Source organism: Nothoprocta perdicaria, unplaced genomic scaffold (genome assembly GCF_003342845.1).
Source record: "Nothoprocta perdicaria isolate Ctin4 unplaced genomic scaffold, notPer1 scaffold_11, whole genome shotgun sequence".
Taxonomy (NCBI): Eukaryota; Metazoa; Chordata; class Aves; order Tinamiformes; family Tinamidae; genus Nothoprocta; species Nothoprocta perdicaria.
Window position 1 is genome coordinate 2,526,540 of NW_020454205.1, and position 20,732 is coordinate 2,547,271.

Genomic DNA, 20,732 nt, shown 5'->3' on the forward strand with positions numbered 1-20,732 from the left:
CCAATTTCTACTCAAAAAAAAAAAAATGGTGCCAATAAGTGCCTCTTTGCCAGCGGGGAAGTAATAAATACTTATCTATATGGATGAATGCATATATACATAAACTACAATACTACAGTTCTTAGGAAGAAAATAAATTTGTGAGGGGTTTTCTCAAAGTGATCCATCTTGATCTAATTCTATGCTGTCTCTTGGTTTCCCATCATCTTCTCTTCTTATTCCACCACTCTTTTTTTTCTTTCTTCATATTTTCTTTTACCTTCCTCCTCTTGCATGCTATTTGCAATTCTCGTGTCTTAATTCATTCTTTTTCCTCATCCCTTCATCTATTTCTCTTTTTAAAATTGTAATTTAAATATATATGAATAGATAATAGCAATTTTCTAGTAGCAAATTCTCTGTTTCATACATATATATATACACGGCCTGGAAAAATATTAATCTGTTTTGAATTTTACACCATTAGCCATTTGTTAAGCAAAAATGCCATGTAAATTCTGTTTAATAAATCCAGTATTGCAGTAAACTACTAAAATGTATAGCTACAAATCACAGAAAAGCACAGAAAACCTGTCACCTTTAATTCATCCACAATATTTATCAGTATTTTTATGAGCATCTCTTGGGGAAAAAAAAGCTATAGTATCTGCAAAAAAATCATTCATTCCTGCCTTTAGTAGTGTGTTCATTGGCTTCAGTGGTGTGTCCAGAGTAACTTTAGTGSCATTGGGGCCTCACTTCTGTGTAGCCAGGAAGCCCAAGCAGGGCTGAGCTGATTCTGAGGAAGATGCTGTGGCACTGAGGTGCTGATGCTAAAAACATTGAGTCTCTGAACTCCACTGAACGTGGACTCCAGGTCATAGTTGTACTAAACTCTTCAGTGCTATGAAGAGTTCTGGGAAGCCAATATAATAATGTTTGCTTATGATCCAAAATGCCATAATTGTGTTCTCAGTCTATAAAATTAAGTATGTTTCATTAATGCCTTGCACCTGCTTTGGTAGCTCTCGGAGGTGTTTTTGTGAGATTTTAGAAGTCTTATAATTCTTCTAAGGAGGGCCCTTCTTTAAGGGAATGGAGGGAAAAATTGGGTTAAACAGCAAAATACATTATTTAACACTTTCTCTGCTAAGACTAAGATAGCTTGGGGTATTTCATATGCCATTTTGACATCTGTGGGTGAGATGGGATAGCTATCCCAAAGGCTTAATTTACAAATGCTTACAGTCAACAACTATAAATTCATTGGATTTGAGTTGATGTCACCAGAGTCAGTGCTACACATAGCTTCAGACCTCATGCAGTTAACACATTGTATTCCTAGGCTGAAGGATTTTGTTTGTTACTCACTCAGGACAGTTTTCTTATTTAAGGTCAAGCAAAGCACCTGCAGTGGTAGTGGGAGCATAAGGTAATTGAGCCAACAGTCTGTTTCTTGCATATTTATCATTCTTGCGTACATGGCATTTTCACTATGGCACAGTCAGCTCTTCTGTCAAGGAAAAATGAAGCAATTCACCCAAGTTCACCTAAGAGCAGGTAAACAAGGGCATCAGGGAGGAATGCTAGCATGACAGTGGTAGTGATAGAAATTCCCAAGTTCTTTACCACTTACTGAGGAGTCACTGAGATTTCCAGCTGCTTCTCAGGTAAGGACTGGTTCAGAGGTGCTACAAGTCACCATAAGAGAATGGTTAAGGGACCTCTAGAGATCATCTAGTCCAGAGCATGGAGTACCTGGTTGCATCCAGGCGGGTTTGGAAGATCTCCAGAACAGGAGCCTCCGCAGCCTCCCTGGACAGCCTGTGCCAGGGCTCTGGCACCCTCACAGTGAAGAWGTTCTTCCTCACATGGAGAAGAAACTGCTTGGGTTTCAACTTGTACCCATTGCCCCTTGTCCTGTCACTGGTCACCACTGAGAAGAGCCCCTTCCTCCCTACATCCTCCCCTCAGATATCTGAGATCCCCTCTTGGCCTTCTCTTCTCCAGACTGAACAGGCCCTGCTCACTCGATCTCTCCTCACACGAGAGCTGCTCCAGCCCCTTCATCATCCYTGTCGCTCTGCGCTGGCCCCTCTCTAGCAGCTCCACGTCCCTCCTGTGCTGGGGAGCCCAGAGCTGTCCCCAGTGCTCCAGGTTTGGCCTCCCCAGAGCTGAGCAGAGGGGCAGGATCCCCTCGCTGCCCTGCTGCCAACGTCCTCCTGATGCAGCCAGGAGCCCATTGGCCTCCTTGGCCACGAGGGCCCTGCTGCCTCGCGGGCAACTTGGTGTCAACCAGGACTCCCAGGTCCCTCTCTGCAGAGCTGCTTTCCGGGAGGTTGACTCCTAATCTGTACTGATGAAATTTAATTTCAGGAATCAAATTGTTTGGACTAAATCTTCTTTTGAACCTTCTTATGGTTTTATCCACAAATTGCAGCAAACTTGAAGTGCAAAGATGACACAATTATGTTTTCCTCCTACCTCCAGATAGCACAATGCCATTATTACAGTTGGAAATGAGTAGTGCATATGCCTAAGATGCCTTGAAATTATAATCAGAAAGAGTCTCAGAAACGCTTTCTTTTCTTAACTATTAGCAGAAACTATTGTGTGAGGGGTGACAGTTGTCAGTAGAAATCCATGTTTCCATCTAGCTCTGTACTTCCCAGCTTGGCCTGACTCCTGAATGCAGTTAGTACTGTGCTGCTTTGAAGAGCTCCCTACCTGGCAAAACAGCACCTACCACATGTCCCAAATCTTAAAAAGGGGTGATACGGAGCAGCTGGGCTATGAACCCCTGTAACTAACTGAAGAAATGCAGTGTTTGCTTCCTGCTGTAACTATTTAATGAAATGGGTCCAGGAACAATCCCAGAAAGATGTATGTTTAAAAATCCTGCAGTGAGGTCCTTTTCTTAATGAGCCATGTAAGAGTTTGACGGTTGGAATGATTCTTTGCATGCCTGGAGCAAATGTCTGTGTTAGTGCCATTATAAGCTGCTCCGGTTGTTACCTGGGTACAAAATGTTTTGGGCTGTAGGTATGTCACACTAGCACAAGGCAGGAAAAGTAGAATCCCAAATGCTGTGTAAGCTGCAGGGGAAAGTCAGGAGACTAAGGTGAACCCATCTCACTAGAGCTGGAGATACTGATTGTCCAGACTGAAACCTGTGCAGTGTGACAGTGTGTTCTCATTTTTCCAAACAGAGACTGAATTCTCATCTTGAGAATAGAGAGAGAGCCGCAGGAAATCTGAGGGGCAGATAAAGCACAAAAGGAACCACAGTTCCTCCTAACACCTCCTGCCAGAAAATCATTGGCACATATTGGGCCTCCATACAGTCATATGGAGGACTAAAGGAAAACATCTGCTACTTGCCCATATGCTCTGCTTCCCACCACAAATGGGAAACAGTCTACATAAAATAGTTAGGTCCAGGCCTGCAAAACTGGCCAGAGACAGGCCTCTTCCTTTTTTTGTATCTCAAGCATGTGGAAACATCAAATGCCATATAGAGAGCTTGAGACCCAGCAGAGTCAAGGGCTTGGGTTTTTTTTTTTTCCTTCTTTTAAGTGAACAAATAGCACTTGAAAGCTTTGCTATGTGCTACGTTAAAAAAAAAAAAAAGACTCTGAAGTAATGCTGGAAAAATGGAGTTGGGCACAACTAACAATTTAAATATTCAAGGAACAAATAGGAAGCAGGAATTTATATTTGGGGAAGTGAAAGCAGCTTTTCTACCATTTTCTGATTTAAAATCAAAGCAGAGCAGAGGTTGAATGGAGAAGGAGTTATTTAAAGGAACCCTGTTTTCCCTTGGTGCTGGACGATGAGCAATACTGCTGGTGCTCACAGTTTCAGAGCACTCTTTGCTTTGCTGGGCCTCTCGCTTGGCAGACTGTAGAGATGACAGGTTTTGTTGCCCAGAATCAGTGGCACCGGACGAAGGGCTGCCTGTCTGTTCTAGCAATGTGGGAGCTGGGAGTGTGAGCAGATACCTGGAAGACCAGAATATTCCAGTGAATTCCACTGGCTTTACAGGGGATCAAATTCCTGCGCTGCTCTTCCTGCATTTCCAGGCAGTCTTTGTTAGCTTTCTCTCCAGATATCTTTCTGCCAGCTGTCTTTCTGTATTCCATAGGCCTCTAAAGAAGAGATTTTTAAATTCTCTTTATTTTTTTTTCTGGTGCTTGTTTGTCTGCTAGTTGGCAAACAGCAGCCAACCTGAGGATGAAGCTGCTGCATCAGCTCCTCCCAGCTCCCCACAGCAGCATGGGCACTGCCTGGCACCCACGTAAGAACACAGGTCTTTGCAGGTACCAGAAACCCCAGGTGGGTGCTAAACATTTGGGAGGTGATTTTTTTCTCTACAGCCTGTGACCTTAGCAGCTGGCTGCTGCTCACACAGCTGCAGTGTCAGGAGAGGAGCGGTTCAGTCTTTGCCGTGGGAGAGGAGCTTACGCTTGTTCTCTTCTTACTGCTTCCAGCAGAGTGGGTTTCCTCTTGTTGTGTATTAGTGAAGAAATGGATCTCTCAAAACTGCTTTTATTAAGTTTCAGTGAGATACAGAGTTCCTGTTCTAGCCTCCCTCTTGATGCTCTGAGACAACCTACGTCCCAAATAGGTGCTAGACATAATTTAGGTTTTTTTGCTGCCTGATGACAGCGTGAACTCTGATTTCTGCAGTGTTTTCTCAGGTTTCTCTGTTGCAGCTGGTTGCTTCATGCTTGTATTTTTCAGTGAGCTTGCAAAGCTTTCCAGAGATGAGTTCCCCTGTCCTTTTGCCTACATTTTTCATACACTTGTAGCCTTGACTCTTCCCTCTTCCTCCCAGGCACTTAGAGGCGCACTTGCTGTCCTCAGTAAAGCCCACACGTGTTGTGTGGGGATCTACAAACAGGCTGCTGCTTTCATACATGGAAGAGTGGAAGAAAAGTGAATATACCAGGGTTGTCACACTGAGGAGTCAACTTGTAGAGAGAGAAATGATCTCAAAAAAATACAAATGTCAAGAGCAAAGAGCCAAACTCCTCTCCCTTCTTTGTGGCCTCTGCTTTTTGTCGGGGGGATAACGAAAGGAACCACACTGATGTGCGTTTAGACCAACTTTATAAAAATATATAAAAAACAGAAAAATGCTCAGCCGTGGAATCAGAACTAAGACTCAGGTAGGAAATAAATCCTTTACAAGCGTATGGAAATCTTCAGGAGAATGTTAACAAGCCGTGGTACAACTCGCACTCAAGTTTTTAAAACCTGGGCAAGTTCTGAGATGATGACTTAATTTGTAAATAAATACAACTTGGAAGTGTTCCATCAGGAAGAGGCTTTCAAAGGTCACTTTCAGCCTAAAAAAACTTTTTATAAGTAGATAATAAATACTTTGTTGTTTGTAAAGTAATCTTCAAATAAAATTGCAAATGAGCCTTTAATTTTAATGGCTTTACCAAGCCCTCTGTAATTGCTGGCTGCTCAAGAGAACAAGATTAGTAAGGACAGGTATAGAGTGATACCAAATAAGCTTGAGTAGTGAAAAGCTTTTAGGCGTTTTTACTATTACCAGCCAGTGCACTGTAAAGAGGATGGCTTCTAGTGAAACTGATATATTCTCATGTCTGAGGACTGTATTTGTGGTGAGAATGAAAATGAATGTAATCTAGTTTGCTGTGTGAACACTACACATGTGCTAATATAGTGATGAAGTAAGAAACTTCCAACACAGTGAACATGTAGGTACTTTTGAGTTAATAATGGAAGAATAAAGTTTGCTGAGACATTGCATTACATATGTGATGTAACAGCTTCTCATACAGGATCATTAACACAAAGAAAACTTAGAGAAGTAACATTTTACTAGTCATAAAATATGATTGTTAAGTAATGTTATAAAGCTAACTACCTCTTGCAGGTTCTTTTGCAGCTTATATTTGCTTTTCACATCATAATTCATATAATTTTAGATCCTTGTGCTGAAATTGTTTGACTTGTGCACTTTTGGTTTCTGGATTGAGGTGGAGGATTCTTTTGGAAAATATGCAGTTAGGTTGAAGCCTTCTCTTCAGTTGTTTTTCAGTTCTGCCTGTGGTTCAAGTATGTTGATGCTGTAAAGAAAATATGTATATGACAGGGGAAATAATGTTTCATAGAATAGAATCATAGAATGCCSAAGGTTGGAAGGGACCTCAGAGGTCATCGAGTCCAACCCCCCTGCTCACGCAGGGTCACCTAGAGCAYGTGGCACAGGGCTGYATCCAAGCRGRTTTTAAAGATCTCCAAAGAAGGAGACTCCACAACCTCTCTGGGCAGCCTGTTCCAGTGCTTTGTCACCCTCACAGTGAAGAAATGCTTCCTTAAGTTCCTGTGGAACTTCCGATGCTTCAGTTTGAAGCCATTTCCTCTAGTCCTATCCCTGCYCACCACTGAAAAGAGGCCGCCCCCCTCCTCCTCACTGCCTCCCTTGAGGTATTTATACACGCTGATCAGGTCCCCCCTCAGCCTCCTCTTCTCCAGGCTGAACAGGCCCAGCTCTCTCAGCATTTCCTCATAGGGCAGATGTTCCAGGCCCCTGATCATCCTCGCAGCCCTGCGCTGGACTCTCTCCAGCAGCTCCACATCCCTCTKGTACTGGGGAGCCCAGAACTGGACACAGTCTCCAGATGTGGCCTCACCAGGGCTGCCTGCGCTTTCTCGCTYGGCAGCTTTGGGCTGCAGTGGTTCGCYTCTAGACAAGGAGCTCCGGCACGAGCGTCCGCTCCAGAGCCCTTCCCTTCGAGTTTAAAGATGAATCATAACATAATCAGGACTCTCAGGGCAGAGCTGAGCATCTCATCCTCAGCTTCATGTAACTTGAGCTGTGGTGTAGAAGAGATGGTAACAGTACTACCTTCCCCCRTTCTCTCCTGACCTGAGTTTACCAGCACTTTTTCAGCCAGCTTGACTTCAAGAGGCTCCTGGGGCTGTTCCAAAGCCCATTGACCAAGTAAAGTCACAGGAGAATTCTGTTGTACTTCTCTGAAACCCAAGTGCTCAAASCCAGTGTCCCACAACCAACACCCTGCTGCTCCAGGCCATATTCGCTTTATCATGGAGAAAAGATTCTAATTTTCAGTGTTCCAGCTTCTTAACTGCTGAACCAGACAGCAGAATGTCCCTGTGGAAAAAAAAAATGGAAAAAACACTTCCCAATGAAAAGCCCTTTTGCAGTCATGTAGAATGCCAACACTGACCACCTCTTCCTCTGTCTCTAAAATATTCAATTCTCAGTCTGTGTGTGAAACTAGGGAAGCACTGGATTCCTTGAAGCAAGTCATCATTGTTGCAATGAATCCTTTAAGGCCCATTTCACCAGAGTGGAGTTTCACAGTTGAGTGTCAGCACCAGAACTGGGAGGAAGGAACAAGGAAAAATGGTTTTATGCCTCTGTGCAGCTTCTCTCAGCTGTAGCTATTGAACTGTCCCACAGTGCAATTTAAATAGGTCCTGGGGTGTGAGTTTACATTCATTCTAATATATCCTAGAATTAGCTTTGCAGACAAAGGTATTGTGGCTTCACAAACCTCAAGGGATCTGCCCTGGAGATCAGGACACACTGTCACCTGCTTTCTTCAAAGCTTTTCAAAATAGCTGTTCCCTATGGAAAGATTTCCCTACTCTCTGTGTAGATATTGCACCTCCCTGCTATTTTTAGAGATGTAATAAGAAATTAATGAGTGAGTTATTTTGATCAGCAAGTACCTAATTGACAGGAATTGACCTAATTGACCAAACTGAAGAGAACTGATTATTTTGGGGAATTTTGGCAAGACTCTGGAAAAAATTATTCAGATTGTRCTTTTTACAGTAGTCTTCATGCCATGTATCTCTGTATTACGTCTGCGAGTTGTGTCAGTTTATGCWCACCTCTGCCAGCTTTACAGTACTGTATTTTGTGCTGTAAACTACAGAAAGATTAATTTATTTCTACTGCTGTCAGAACAAATTTAGAATTTGTTCTGAGTATGAAACTGTGAAATGAGACAGCTGTCACTGTAATTTATCCCCATCACCGCTTTGCTGGCAGTTCATTAGTTTGGCGTTTGCAGCTGTTTTCACATGATGCACTAGTGCGCCTTCTGACAGCCTRTATGAGCCCGAGGAACAATCATGGTCCTTTAGACCAGGAGTACCGTACCCATGCTCTGGCCTTCAGAATCTCTTAGGCAAAACAAGCACGAGAGAACTASTCTCGCTCCAGCAGCATCCAATGTCTCTTTAGCCCAAGCACAGCTCTGCCTCCTTTCTCTGTCCCAGCCCCCTTTGAAGACCTCTATCCTGTTGGCATCCTTCAAAAAACCCATCCCTACCTCACAGTTTCATCTCAGAATTAAAATCAAGCAATGCTGAATCSTGTGCTGCAAACTGCAGATATTTGCTTGTGATGAAAATGCTAAGATGCTGACAATTTCCGTTGGATATCCTGATCCTGGAGACATGAGGGTAAGAGAAGATCAGAATGGGTACTTTAGAGGAGAGGTGTAGCAAGGGGAAATGAATCATCAGAGAGGTAGTTGCGATACCCATTTGGGCTCCAGCAGTGAGTGGCTTATCAGATACGCAGTGCCTGAGACCTACTAGGTTCAGATCTTCCCTTGAGTCCAGGTAGGGGAGAGGGAAGGGGAAACGAGGCCCAGTGTTTAGTGCATATGATAAATATATGAAACAAAGCTGAATACCTGTAGCAGAACTGTCAAAAAGAATCCCAGAGCAGAGTATCATATGGACTGCTGATGAGGGCATGGATTCAGGCACCCTCAGTGAAGAAACTGGTGGTGCCAAGTTATATCTSTTACAGCAGTCTCAAGTAATATATGGGATGAATAACTCAAGTGTTGGTGTTATAGGAAAGATGAAGGGTTGAATGAGGCTGCTAGGATGTTAGCAGTGGGAGCAATCAGAAAAAAAAAAGAGAAGGGTATGATCTCTCCAGAATCTCAGGTAAAGAACTATGCTTATTTTAATTTGAATTCCTAACACTTACAGAAAACCAAAATAAAGCAGTATAGCTAAAGAAGAAGATAGGCCATTTTCCTGGAGGTATCTTAGGTCTGAAGTGCATTCTGCCCCTTGCTTTGCTAGACCCTACATCTAGTGACATGCAAATATCTGGTATAGCAGCCAGTTCTGCACAGCTCTACAGTGGAGTACACGAGCCTTGCATACCATTTTCGTAGGAGTTGGAGACTAAGAAACATTGGCAGAAAGTGCATTTCCAGGAGGCAGTGATGCATAATACTTGGAGCTGTTTCAATTGCTGATAGCACTTTGATCTGATCCTGATCGTCCTGCTTATGCTGCCTTCTGCCTTATGCAGAAGATGAATCAAATGAGAAACTGTTCAGCTTAAGTGAAGTCAATCAGCTGTGGGTCTCTGAGCTGATCCCTATTCTCTATATAGAATAGCGTGGGATGTAAGCAGGAACAAGAGTMAAGCTTTGCATTCCACAGAGTGCTTGTCCTTTCTCTAAAACTTTTTGTTTTCTTTCTGCATTCATTTGCCATTCATCTGTTTTTGCAGTTCAGTTTTCCAGCTCTCTTTTCTGGCTGTCCTGGTCATTTTCATTTCTCCTTTACCAAGTCCTTTTGATGGAGAAGGTTGGCTGTTTTGCAGTGAAGTGCTCCCATACTACTAGAAAAGGAATCAAATTGATTGCTACTCTCTTCTTAATAATTGATCTTTATGCAAACTAGGAAGAAATGCACCATTTTCTAGTGCTGGTTGACCTAAGACATTCCCAAAGAAAGATGAGTTTCCTCCATTATGCCATCACATATGGTAGTTCATGATTTCCAGACTGAGAACACTGGCTTTATCCTCTCCAGATGAAAATTAGTATGTTCTCTTTCTTTGTAGAGAGGCAGACTGCACATCTTCAGCTGGTACAGGTTAGTACAGCTTCCTTGCCTTCAGGGAAGGGCAGCACTATGAAGATCTGTCCATTAAAGTAACTTAATTTATCACATTAATGATTTTAATATTGACTGTCTGATACAAAGGCATGAAACACTTATTATTTCTCTCGAGTTTTTCAATAACTTTATAACTGGAACAAAATATTGAGACTGTTACTGCCTGCGCCAGTCGTCACAGTTCTGATTACTACTGCTGCATCCAGGCTCTTTCCTGAAATGTTCATTAGAGCCCACACAAACACGTTAGGAGTGGAAAACTTGTGACAGACAAGGTCTGACTATAAAATATGAGAAATATAGGACAGCTMTGACCTCATCTCAGTAATAAAAGTGTTTTTATTTGCCATCAAAAATAAAATGCAGATGGCCAAGCAGTTTAGTGAGRATCTGTTGTTGAAGTGGGGAGAGAACGGTCATGAAATAAACTGGGCCAAAATGAGCTCTGCTATTATGAACGTGTTGCTTGAATATTTTTTCCAATCAAAAGTTTGTGTTTATGTAACCTGTGAAATACACTGGGGAATGCACTTTTGTAACCGATATAGCAAAAGCAAAAATACGCAGGCTTTTAAAAGGTAGTGCAAGCTCCAAAGACCATAAAAATCTCTTTTGGGAAGGGTAGAAAAAGATGAGAACTTGTAAGAGTCACTTCTGTCACTTGCAGTATACAGGCCAAGGGAGTTTAGTGTGCCATGTAGTTACAGATGATTAATTGAAAATAGATGGATTCTGAGAAACTATCGCTATTCGGAGTAGCAAGCAGAAATTATCCACAGCCTCTCTGGAGTCCAAGGTTAATGCTTACACCCGGAGAACAGCGAGGGCCAACTGGAACAAGCGTGTGCTCTCATTATAAAAATATGCCGCTTAACTCAGCCTGTGTGAGCTGCACTAGCGGATCGGAAGAGCTGGGGAAGGCTGTGCAGCAGTGCAGTGCAGCACGTTCCTTTGGGTGACTTTGTGGCCAAGTTGCCTGTGCAGCTGCCAAGTACTGCCCTGGTACCCAGCCTTGCCCTGCCACGCTGAGCTTTAGGCTTCTCCTAGCCTTCTGCCTTTGACTAGGTCCTACTGAACCCTCAGGGATCTATCCACCTTGCAAAGTGTGTTCTAGAAAAATGTTGGATTCTTAAATTTCCTATAGTATGTCTTAATTCTGCTGGAAGCTGTTTCACATAGAAGAAAAAAAAAAGGCAATTCTGTTTAGGAGTCATTGATCTGAACAGCAGTTTCTGCTGTAGATCTTACTGTGCAAATGGGACTGGTCTGCACARGGAATGCCAAGAGCGTTTTATTATTACTATTGTTATTTTGCTGTTACCATTCCAGTCTGATCTGGCCTGGTTAGTTATTATATACATTTAGTTTGCTTATTCCTGATCCCTTTGTGCTGCTGAGAAAGGATGAAGAGGGGTGAAGAGGGACATGTTGACTCTGGCAGATGATTTGGGGGCAGCACCATGAGATGACCAGTTCTTCTCCAATCCTCCCTCCTGGCCTATCTCTCCMCTCTTCCCTTCTCTGCTGTAGTTGGAAGCCTTGACACCTGCCTACCTCAGAAAATACAGACAGGCAACTAAAAGCTGTCACCTCCAAGCTGTCTGTGGAAAAGCAGAACTGTGCGTGGCCTAGGCTGCTGAGAAATCTACACTCTACTTGCCTCACTCGTGTCGGATTTCAGTACCATGTGTGCTGGACCCACCAAGCAGATTTGTCTCAGAGGGCAAGCTATGTTTGTGCAACCGTTTTTAGGCCTTGAAGTCATGGTGTCTCCCTGGGTACAACAGCAGAATTTGAGGGTGACTTACTGAAAGAGCTGAGCTCCCCACTCTTAGGCATGCCCACTTAAAGGCATGCCTGGATATGCTTCTGGTATTTGACTGACTTGTCTCAATTTCTCCAATTGTTTAAGTTTTCTCACATGTGCAAAATGCAGTGCTAACATTGATAATGTTTATTAAACCCAAATACAACACGAGGGGAACCTGGAGTGGCCTACTGGAGCACTGTCCATCCGAGGGCATGCTGCAGTGCTGTTTCACAGAACAGTGCTGCTGTCTTGATGATGTCTTGATGATTTCCCTGACCCACTCTATGCTCTCGGTAGACCCACCTGATCAGCTTGCACTCTACTAGACTTTTGAAGCTGCCAGAGTTTGCACAGCACAGGTTTGTGTAGGGAGAGTGCACAGGAAATCTCCAGGAAGGCCGACCGAAAGAGGAAGCAACCTTCCCATGCCTTGGGAGAAGAGTGGGTAAGATGTATTAGGCGTTATTCATACCACAAACCCAATTGTAGGCTAGTCAAACATATTCTGCAGGGGCTTCCCTCTCTCTTTAAAGAATAGAAGTAGCTCCTGCCACCCACGATCTGTTCTGCAGCCTGCTGCACAGAGGGGTAAGCCGTGCTGGCCTGCGTAGCAGAGGCGGTGTGTTTGGCAGACTTTGAAAAGAGAGTGTTCAGTCGTTTGAAGATGCTCTGCTTRCACAGTGCTGAAGAGTTAATTCAGAGCAACCTCCACATCCTTGTGGATGGGTGGGCAGATCAATGAGATGCTTGTTTACATTAGCATACACTGATTAGCACTTACTTGTGCTCAGTTTGCCTCTCAGTTCCTTCATCTTCTTCTGTTCTTTTAATCTTAATTCCAAAGCTCTTTGTAAGTAAGCTCTGAAGTCTTTGTGTAGTTATAACTTTTGATTGGCGTTTCAGTTCTGGCATGAATTAAATTGTTTTTTCTTTCTTTTTTTCTTTTTTTTYYTTTTTTTTAGCATCATAGACAGAGAAGTGTCATTAATGGCAGAACTTGATAAAGTTAAAGAAGAAGCCAGTAAGTAAAAAAATGTGCTAGAGAACTTTTGGAATAGTTGGGGGACCATTTTATTTTGTTTGGCAGAAAAAAATGACATGGTACATCAATTCAGTTAGTAGCATTCCAGCATCTTTCATTCTGTGTGTAGTCTTTGATGGGCTAGGATAGTTTCTGAATAGTTTCTAGCTTTAAGGAATGTGCATCATGKGGTATTCATGGCCCAGTAGTTAAGGGAATGTGTTTCAGCGGAGAAAACTGAGCAAGAAACTGAAGAATTATCCAAGTGTTGTTAGAGTGATATTTTGCCTGACAGATCAAAACATTGCTGCCACATTTGTATACAATTTTGTATATATACAATACATACTTCTTTGATTGCTGATTTTGAGGTCCTTTCAAGAAGAGTCACAAATATATGTGACATTTCTGAGCACTTCATTTGTATTTCAAACTCTCACTTAATTTGAGTTAAATCTGAACAAATTAAAAGTCAACTAGGTTACTTGCAGTTATGTACACAGGGAGACTAAAAGGAGCTTTTCCAGCAGAGGTTGACTTTAGCTTAGGTTTGGAATTCTGTCAGGTAACTTTTTGAATACTGACCTGAAATACATGTAGATTTGGAGTTCTGGGTTGTTCTCAGCAGAAGCTGCTGATAGAAATATGTCAGCAGCTTTCTGGTTACCTGCAGAGACTTCTATCATTAACAACAGGACAGGTATTCACTCCCAGGGAAAACCATGGTAAAAATCCCATTGATGTCAGCACACCTGGATCCAAGCCCAAACTGCATAAACTGTATTTTGGAGATCCACAGTCCAGGGCTGATGGTATCACAGAACCCCTTATTTAGTCTCGGTGGGGCCAATAGTCATTTTTGTGGGAAGTAAAACTAATTCCTGTCTAGTGACGTACGAACTGCCATATGGTGTGTTCTTGTTCCCTACTTTAGTGCTGACTGCACGTGTGACATTAGATGGTACTTGTTTTTACAGTCTAATTTCTTCTGTCTCTCAGAGCTGCAAAGTGCCTTAGAGATTTAGGCAGAAAGTTTTTTATAGGACTATGATATGCTAACCAAGATTTACATTATTATTTATTTTCACATCTTTTTGCTGCAATGGAGGACTGTTTTACAGTGGGTAATCTTACTCTTACTGTCAATACTGGGACAATTTCCAAATATGAACACTTTAGTTTGTTGTACAAATGGGTATGTGGCTGGCATCTCACGCTGAAATAAATTGCCAGTATGAGATGAGATCATGTGGTTTGGATAGTCACTTTGGTGCTGGGTGGTGCTGGCCTTGGAGAGAAAATTTTAGCATCACCTGGAATACACAGAAAAGGCTGACTCCTGAACAAAAGGAAAATAGCTAATGAATTGTTAATTTAATCTGATAAAGTTCCACAGACTTGAAAATCATATTCCTCAAAGATGAAATGAGAAGATCAGCTTTTATCTAGCTCTCCAGCTCTTCTGTGGCATAAAAACATGTCAGGTGCAGATGTAAGAACAGAGCTGAAGAAACCTGCCCTCCTCTGCTTCATCCCTGTTAACCCTGCCCCGTGTGATACACACTCCTGTGTTACATGATGTGTTTGTTCCCACAAAACACTACAGACACAGCCCTCTACCATGTGCCTGCTGGATTATGCTGCACTTCTCAAAGGGCCAACAAACTCTCTGTGAAATACCCCTAATCTTCACCTAAAACAAAATGACATGACAAAGTATGAACTGGGTAAATGACTTGGCAGGACTACTCAGGAAATTTGTGGTGAAAGAAGGCAAGAAGCCAGAGGCAACTGCTGTAAAGGAATCTGTGGCTCTGTCACAGACTACAACTGCCACTTGGTTGCCCAGGCTGTAAGCCCTAGAAAAAGGACATGAATACGATTATTTTACATTTAGGTACTATTTTTCCTCTCTGCCTTAAGTGGTGATCCTACCAGCCATAAAATCCGGTGTTGCCTTTGCATGGAGACATCGTATAGGTAACAGTGTGTGCATATACTTAATATATGTAATTTCACATTATCACGAATGTGAGTGGACTGTTGCTTTGTGGTTTGTCGTTAATATTTTTCTACAAGCATAATATAAATGTTCACCATCTCCTTACACTTAATAAGTGGGGTGTACGGTAGTGCGTAATTAATACTTATTTCAAAACAGCTGTTGGCTCTTGTAAGACTCCTTTCCCCTACAAATGGTAAACCTGGATGTTATGTACTTGAAAGCAAAATTGTAATACTTAGGATTTAAACATAAACTATATGAACAGATTTTTTTACGAGAGAGTAAAGTATTCTTGTATAAATAAAATACAGCCTGTCTTCCAAAACAGGGCTGCTGGCTCAAARTACTGCTTCTTTCCATGTCATAGTGGAATGCCCCCTGATCTTGTGCTTAAAAATAAAGCTCTGGAAAACTCACAACAAAATCCTTTGCCCTGGCTGTCTGAATGCTGAAGGATTGGTTCCGGTCCTTCCAGAATGGGATTTGGTATCCCATTTCTCATCACTAGGCAGTTCAGTTAAATTCACTGATTGGCTTCCTGCAAGCAGCAACATGTTCCATTCAGCTGAAGTGGGGCGTGTGGGGTGTGTGTGTGCCTCGTGTGCGATTTACAGTGTTAATACCCAGAGAGTTGTGAATTAGAGTATTTGCCTTCCTAATATTGATTACTGACTACCGCTATTTGGCAGTGGAAATCCTGACTGCTCGGCAGAAGAAAGCTGAGGAGCTGAAGAGACTGACAGACCTAGCCAGTCAGATGAGTGAGGCACAACTGTCTGAACTCAGGGCCGAAATTAAGGTCAGATGTTCATTTCTTCTTGGATATGTTGGCTATTTGCACAGATGCCAAAGAAAGACTGTCCCATTTACATGCCCCAGGCTGTTCTACTGTGAGCCAAAGTGCAACTAGCTTTCCATGGAGAAGACACACTTTCTTAAACCATTATGGCACCTCTAAGCAGTGTATAGTGTATCATAAATGTGTGTAAGCTGTCCTCCCATAAGTGGAGCAGGGAAGAGTCCTGCTATTTGTGTATCATTCGTTAGGCTCAGCTACCAAGTAAACGTGATAGCTTCAGGTTCAGTGGTCTAACACATGCATGCCAATGCAATGACGCTTCCTGAGCATGGGCTTGTCTGGACATCTCATTCGGTATGGGGAYAGGGAAATACTTGGTTCTTCGCAGATAGATATCTTGTGTACAGGACAGTTTTGTGGATTGCTGAGCCTTAAAGTGAACTTAATATATGTATTCATAGATTTCTATACAATCCATATGATCTTTGGGTATAGCTCAGAATGTAATTATTAATTCATCTGGGTTTTTTTGCAGCACTTYGTAAGTGAACGAAAATATGATGAAGAGTTGGGCAGGTCTGCCCGATTTTCCTATGATACAGAGCAGCTGACAACCCAAATTCAGCTGTGTGGAGAGAGTAAGTGCTGATAATTTCTCATACTGCAGTTACAGTAACTTAAGTGTGCCCACATGTACAAGAAATCCCAGGCAGAAGTAAGGACATGTGTCTTATCTGTGTATGTATGCACCAGRTCCGGTGTGAATGGCATGTCTGGATGTAACTGACTTGCTGTTCATGAACAAATTTACTGTATGCAAAATATTATCACTGCAGATGTGCTTCACAGTTCTTCTGTGTGTGCACAGTGCCCTTTTTGTCTGCAATTTCAAGGTATTACTCTGGTCAGTTGGAGTTTTCCATCTAGACAGATTTACAAGTGGAAATAAAAGTCACTCCTGGGAAACTCTTAAAAAATATTAGAGAGGGAAAAAAAGAATGAACATTTCCAAGGCATTATTGTAAATAGCAAGAAAAAGTATCACACAGTATGCCAAAAACAATCTTGTGATTACATGGCTGAAGAGCTGACTCTTTTGAGGCATAACTGGTTTAATTCATTAGAAGATAAGAATTGCTATTGCAGAAGACTTTCAAGATCCATCTAATCTGCTGTCCTGTCTCTTATTGCGGTTCAGCGTTAGGGATGACTGCATTCATTTTGTTAAGAGGACACCTAGTGGGAGAAGTAACTGATGTTAGGATAAATGATTAAAAGCTTCAGAAAAAAATAACAGATGATGCTCGTTCCTATAATCTACATCATCTTTTTTGATCCTTAAAATGGAAAAATGGAAGTTCTGCTTGCCCCTAATGTGTAATATTAGATAAAACAACAGGTGTTTCACTAAGAATATTCTCACTGAAGTGAGGCTCTGGTTTGTATCATGTATGCAAGGGATGCATGAACATGGAAATTCCATAATCAGAGGAATCGAAACAGCAAATCAAGATCAAGAGCTTCAACAGCTCAGGATCCTCTTTGAGACTGCTCAGGGCCACCACAGAGAAGCAGACAGCTTAAAGAGTTTGTGGAAGTGCAGTGAGATAGGAATCAAGGATTTGTTTAGGGTACTTCACATCCAGACATGAAAGGGGTTAAGAAAGCAGCTGGTCTAGAAATACTAAGAAGATGAGKAGCAGGACTAACAGTAAGGCACTAAGATGAGCTGTCATGCTTCATGATAGTGCTGCCTGTGCCRTGGCTTACATGAGGTGGACTGGCACATAGCAGTCAGTTCCAGTCCAGTAGATATCCATGCTACAGAAGAACCTTTATTAGACATCTCCTTGGAGAAGAAGGAGCAACAGATACTATGGCTTTTCTTTCTTCTTAAAGAATGCTTAGACAGAATAAGGAAACTTTCATGACCACTACCTCAGTTGTAGCTGGTGCATGTGTAGACTGCAAGCTGCAACCTCTGCAGTTTTCTATGATCAAAGAGTGATTTGAGGTCAAWTCAAGGCCATACAGACAAGGGCATGCACAACTTCTTTTGACCTTCAGTACCAGAAGGAGATACTGGGTATCTCACTCATCTTCCTTTCCATGTTTCTTTCTTTGTTGCCTAAAGACTCCTATTCTAACCATTCTGACAGGATAACAATGAGGGGTGGTCCTAACAAAATTTTGATCACTGCAGCTGGTTAAAAGTCTTCAGGTAAAAGCAATAGGTGCCAGGAATAAAGGGTCAATATTAGAGAAGTTTTTTGAGTGACTTGGGCTGGACATCAGTGACTTTCTTACTCTCAACTGACAACAAAACTCTCTTGAATACTGCTGCAAATCATATTTAAGCTGAAAATGCCCAATGAGACAGACATACATTCGTTGTAACTGTTGGCATTAAGGCTTTGAGATAATGCTGACCTTTTCACAACAGATTATTTATTCTTAAACAGTATTAAACTAACTTATGTTTGGATATTGACCATTTAACTGATAGTACCCCATACTTTTTTTTTTGCAGTTTCTCGCCCAAAGAACAACTATTCCTCAAGAACACCATGTAGTTCAGTGCTCTCTTCAATAACTTCACAAGTAACAACTGGCAAGCAAAATGCACACACACGAAAATCTTCTAGTAATGCCAAGAACTTTGATAATAAAACAGCCAACACTAAAGTACAAGGTCATCTTTCTTCCAATCCTACAGAATCCTCTCCCCAAGGAATCCCAACAAATAAGCAGGTAAGAAACCAATTACTAACAAAAATAAAAGAATTCAACGATTTCAGAAAGCAAACAGTAKTGAAAGCGGTTAATCCCAAATCAAGTAATGGTTTGCAGTTTTAATTGATAATTTCTTACATGTGGAAAAATATCCAAATAGATCTTTTGTGTCTTGATTTTCATGACAGTGTGAACATGAGATAGGAATATCAGAAATGCTATGCCACTATCTACACTCCAAAAGTGACCAACATCAGTTAACAGATTGACAAAAAAGCCTCCATAATATCCACTTGTCCTATGTGCTGTGATGCAGAAACATGTTTTCCTGATTCTTGACAAGTGATCAGCTGATGTTCTGAAGCCCTTGAGAGGGGAATCCTGCCGAGTTTAAGAAAATATTTCAGAAATTGTGTCATACAGTTTATAGTATYGAGCCAGATTATCAACCGTTTCATTTGAAGAACACCTGAGAGTGTCCTTGTGCTATAATGCCTATTCAGACAGAACTGCCRCTGAAGGTGGTCTGCGTTTTGTCCAGGCAGAGCTTTGGGCTCAAGTAGGTGTCTGAAGGAACACACAGGAGTGTTGCATGATGGCAATGTGGGTATGAAGTCAGCTATCATGGCAAGTCAAGCAAATAAAGCAGTATAGTCACTCCCCGCTACTGATCAAAGCTTGCTTTAAGCTAGTGACTTAGCCTCACGRCTAACACCTCTCCTGCCATTTGGATCTTAACCTGACTCTAATTTCCATGTGTATTTTTTTCCCTATCATCTCCTACTCCATACTACGTCTTTAATATGCTACTTTAACATACAAGTTGTTTTCTTAATTTGAGGGAGAAGTCAGTCTGGATCAAGTTGTTCTTTCCTTCCTAACTGTTGCTGTTGAGGTGTCTAGTATTTCATCTCCTTTTCTCCTTTTCTTGTATCATCTCAGATTTGAATTTGGCATCAGTGGTGAGCCTGTTCATTAATTTCCAAGCTGCTCAGATATACTGATAGTTCATTTATTCTGAAGTGTTGTTAATAGAGAGCTCTAGCACCACTGTGAACTGTATAGTCTGTTCTCTCTCTAGTTGCACTGAGAATTGTATTCTGCAATTTTTATTAATTCTGATTTATTTTATTTCTTACTCTGCTTGAAAGATTCAGAGAGTCTAACAGTCATCCAATTTCTTTCTGGGTAGAATGCACCCTCTAGCCAGAGACGAAGATTCAACCCTCAGCATCAAAACCCTCGGCTCAATGGATCTCTTAAGCCACAAGGTGCCAGTAATGAGGCTGACCAAAGTAATGTAAAGAGTGGTTCCAGGTCTGAACACAGAAGACAACAGCATAACAGCTTCCGACATAAAAACAAAGGAGCTATGAAAAATCAAGAGCAGTCCACGACTACAAGGACCACAGAAAATGTGACGCACTCAGAAAAAAACAGGCGGAAGCAGCATCCAGCAGACGCCGCGGATCACCGTCCTTTCCGAGGCAGTGTTGGCAGGGTGTCGCAATGCAATTTATGCCCTGCGAGGATGGAGGTCTCTGCTGATGCCACTGTGCTTTCAGTGCCAGCTGTGACTTTGGTGGCTTAAAATGTCACAGTGAAGGCAGGCAGAGAAATTTCATGTCTTTATTTTAGTTTACTGCTGGAGATGCTTGTTGAAATGGTGAAGAAAATAATTGAGAACACAGCCATTTTAAATCTGTTGCTGCTTAAAACTTGTTGATATCTTTATTACTTGCTAATTATCAGCATTAATTCATACTTTCAAGGCTTTGCCCAATATGCTCACAGTTATTTTGTCATGACAGTACAGAATCTTACCAAAGCAGCATTTACTACTTAGAAGAATGAAATCCTGACTGAAAAATTGAAGATTAAATTCACAATAGTAAAAGACCTGTTGTAGATATGTGGTTATATCAGTCAACATTACTACTATTTAGAGCAGCCAGTGCTGGGAAAGATCCCAAGAAGATTGTACGCTCTGGTCTGCAATGAAATTGAATAATCTTGTAGAATTTTCTGAAAAAAGATCTATACACCTTTCTTTCTGTGTTTGTATATGTGTGTGTTTATATACACGTGCATACATAGACATACATGCACGCACACTGTATACACACAGAGTATTGTTATATACAAGAAAATCTGAGAAAGTAGTACATTTGATTTTTTGCTTGTTATTCCATAATCTGAGATCTTTAAATGCAAGTATAAATCCATTAAATATACTACATATTGGTATTTTTCATTGACAAACTATTTTTATGAGGCTGAGAAAAATGTTCATTTCTTAAGTTTGGAATGTATATAGTCATGGCTATTTGGATGCACCGCTCTATTCTCCATCTTTACCAGTCACTTTGATTGTTTGCATTTTTTTTTCATATGAGAAGTTGCAGGTGTTCTAAACTTGAATCCAAATTATTTTTCT

General features: G+C 41.6%; 1 protein-coding gene across 1 annotated transcript in view; it reads left to right on the plus strand.

The window, feature by feature from the left end:
* Window positions 1-20,476, plus strand: part of SPATS2L (spermatogenesis associated serine rich 2 like) — a 46,797-nt gene extending 26,321 nt beyond the window's left edge. Inside the window, exons 8-12 of the mRNA XM_026048186.1 lie at window positions 12,700-12,758; window positions 15,453-15,562; window positions 16,098-16,200; window positions 18,093-18,313; window positions 19,488-20,476. Coding sequence (XP_025903971.1) covers window positions 12,700-12,758; window positions 15,453-15,562; window positions 16,098-16,200; window positions 18,093-18,313; window positions 19,488-19,886 — 892 coding nt within the window. The 3' untranslated portion in view covers window positions 19,887-20,476. The remainder of the gene's footprint in view (window positions 1-12,699; window positions 12,759-15,452; window positions 15,563-16,097; window positions 16,201-18,092; window positions 18,314-19,487) is intronic.
* The last annotated feature ends 256 nt before the right edge of the window (window positions 20,477-20,732 follow it).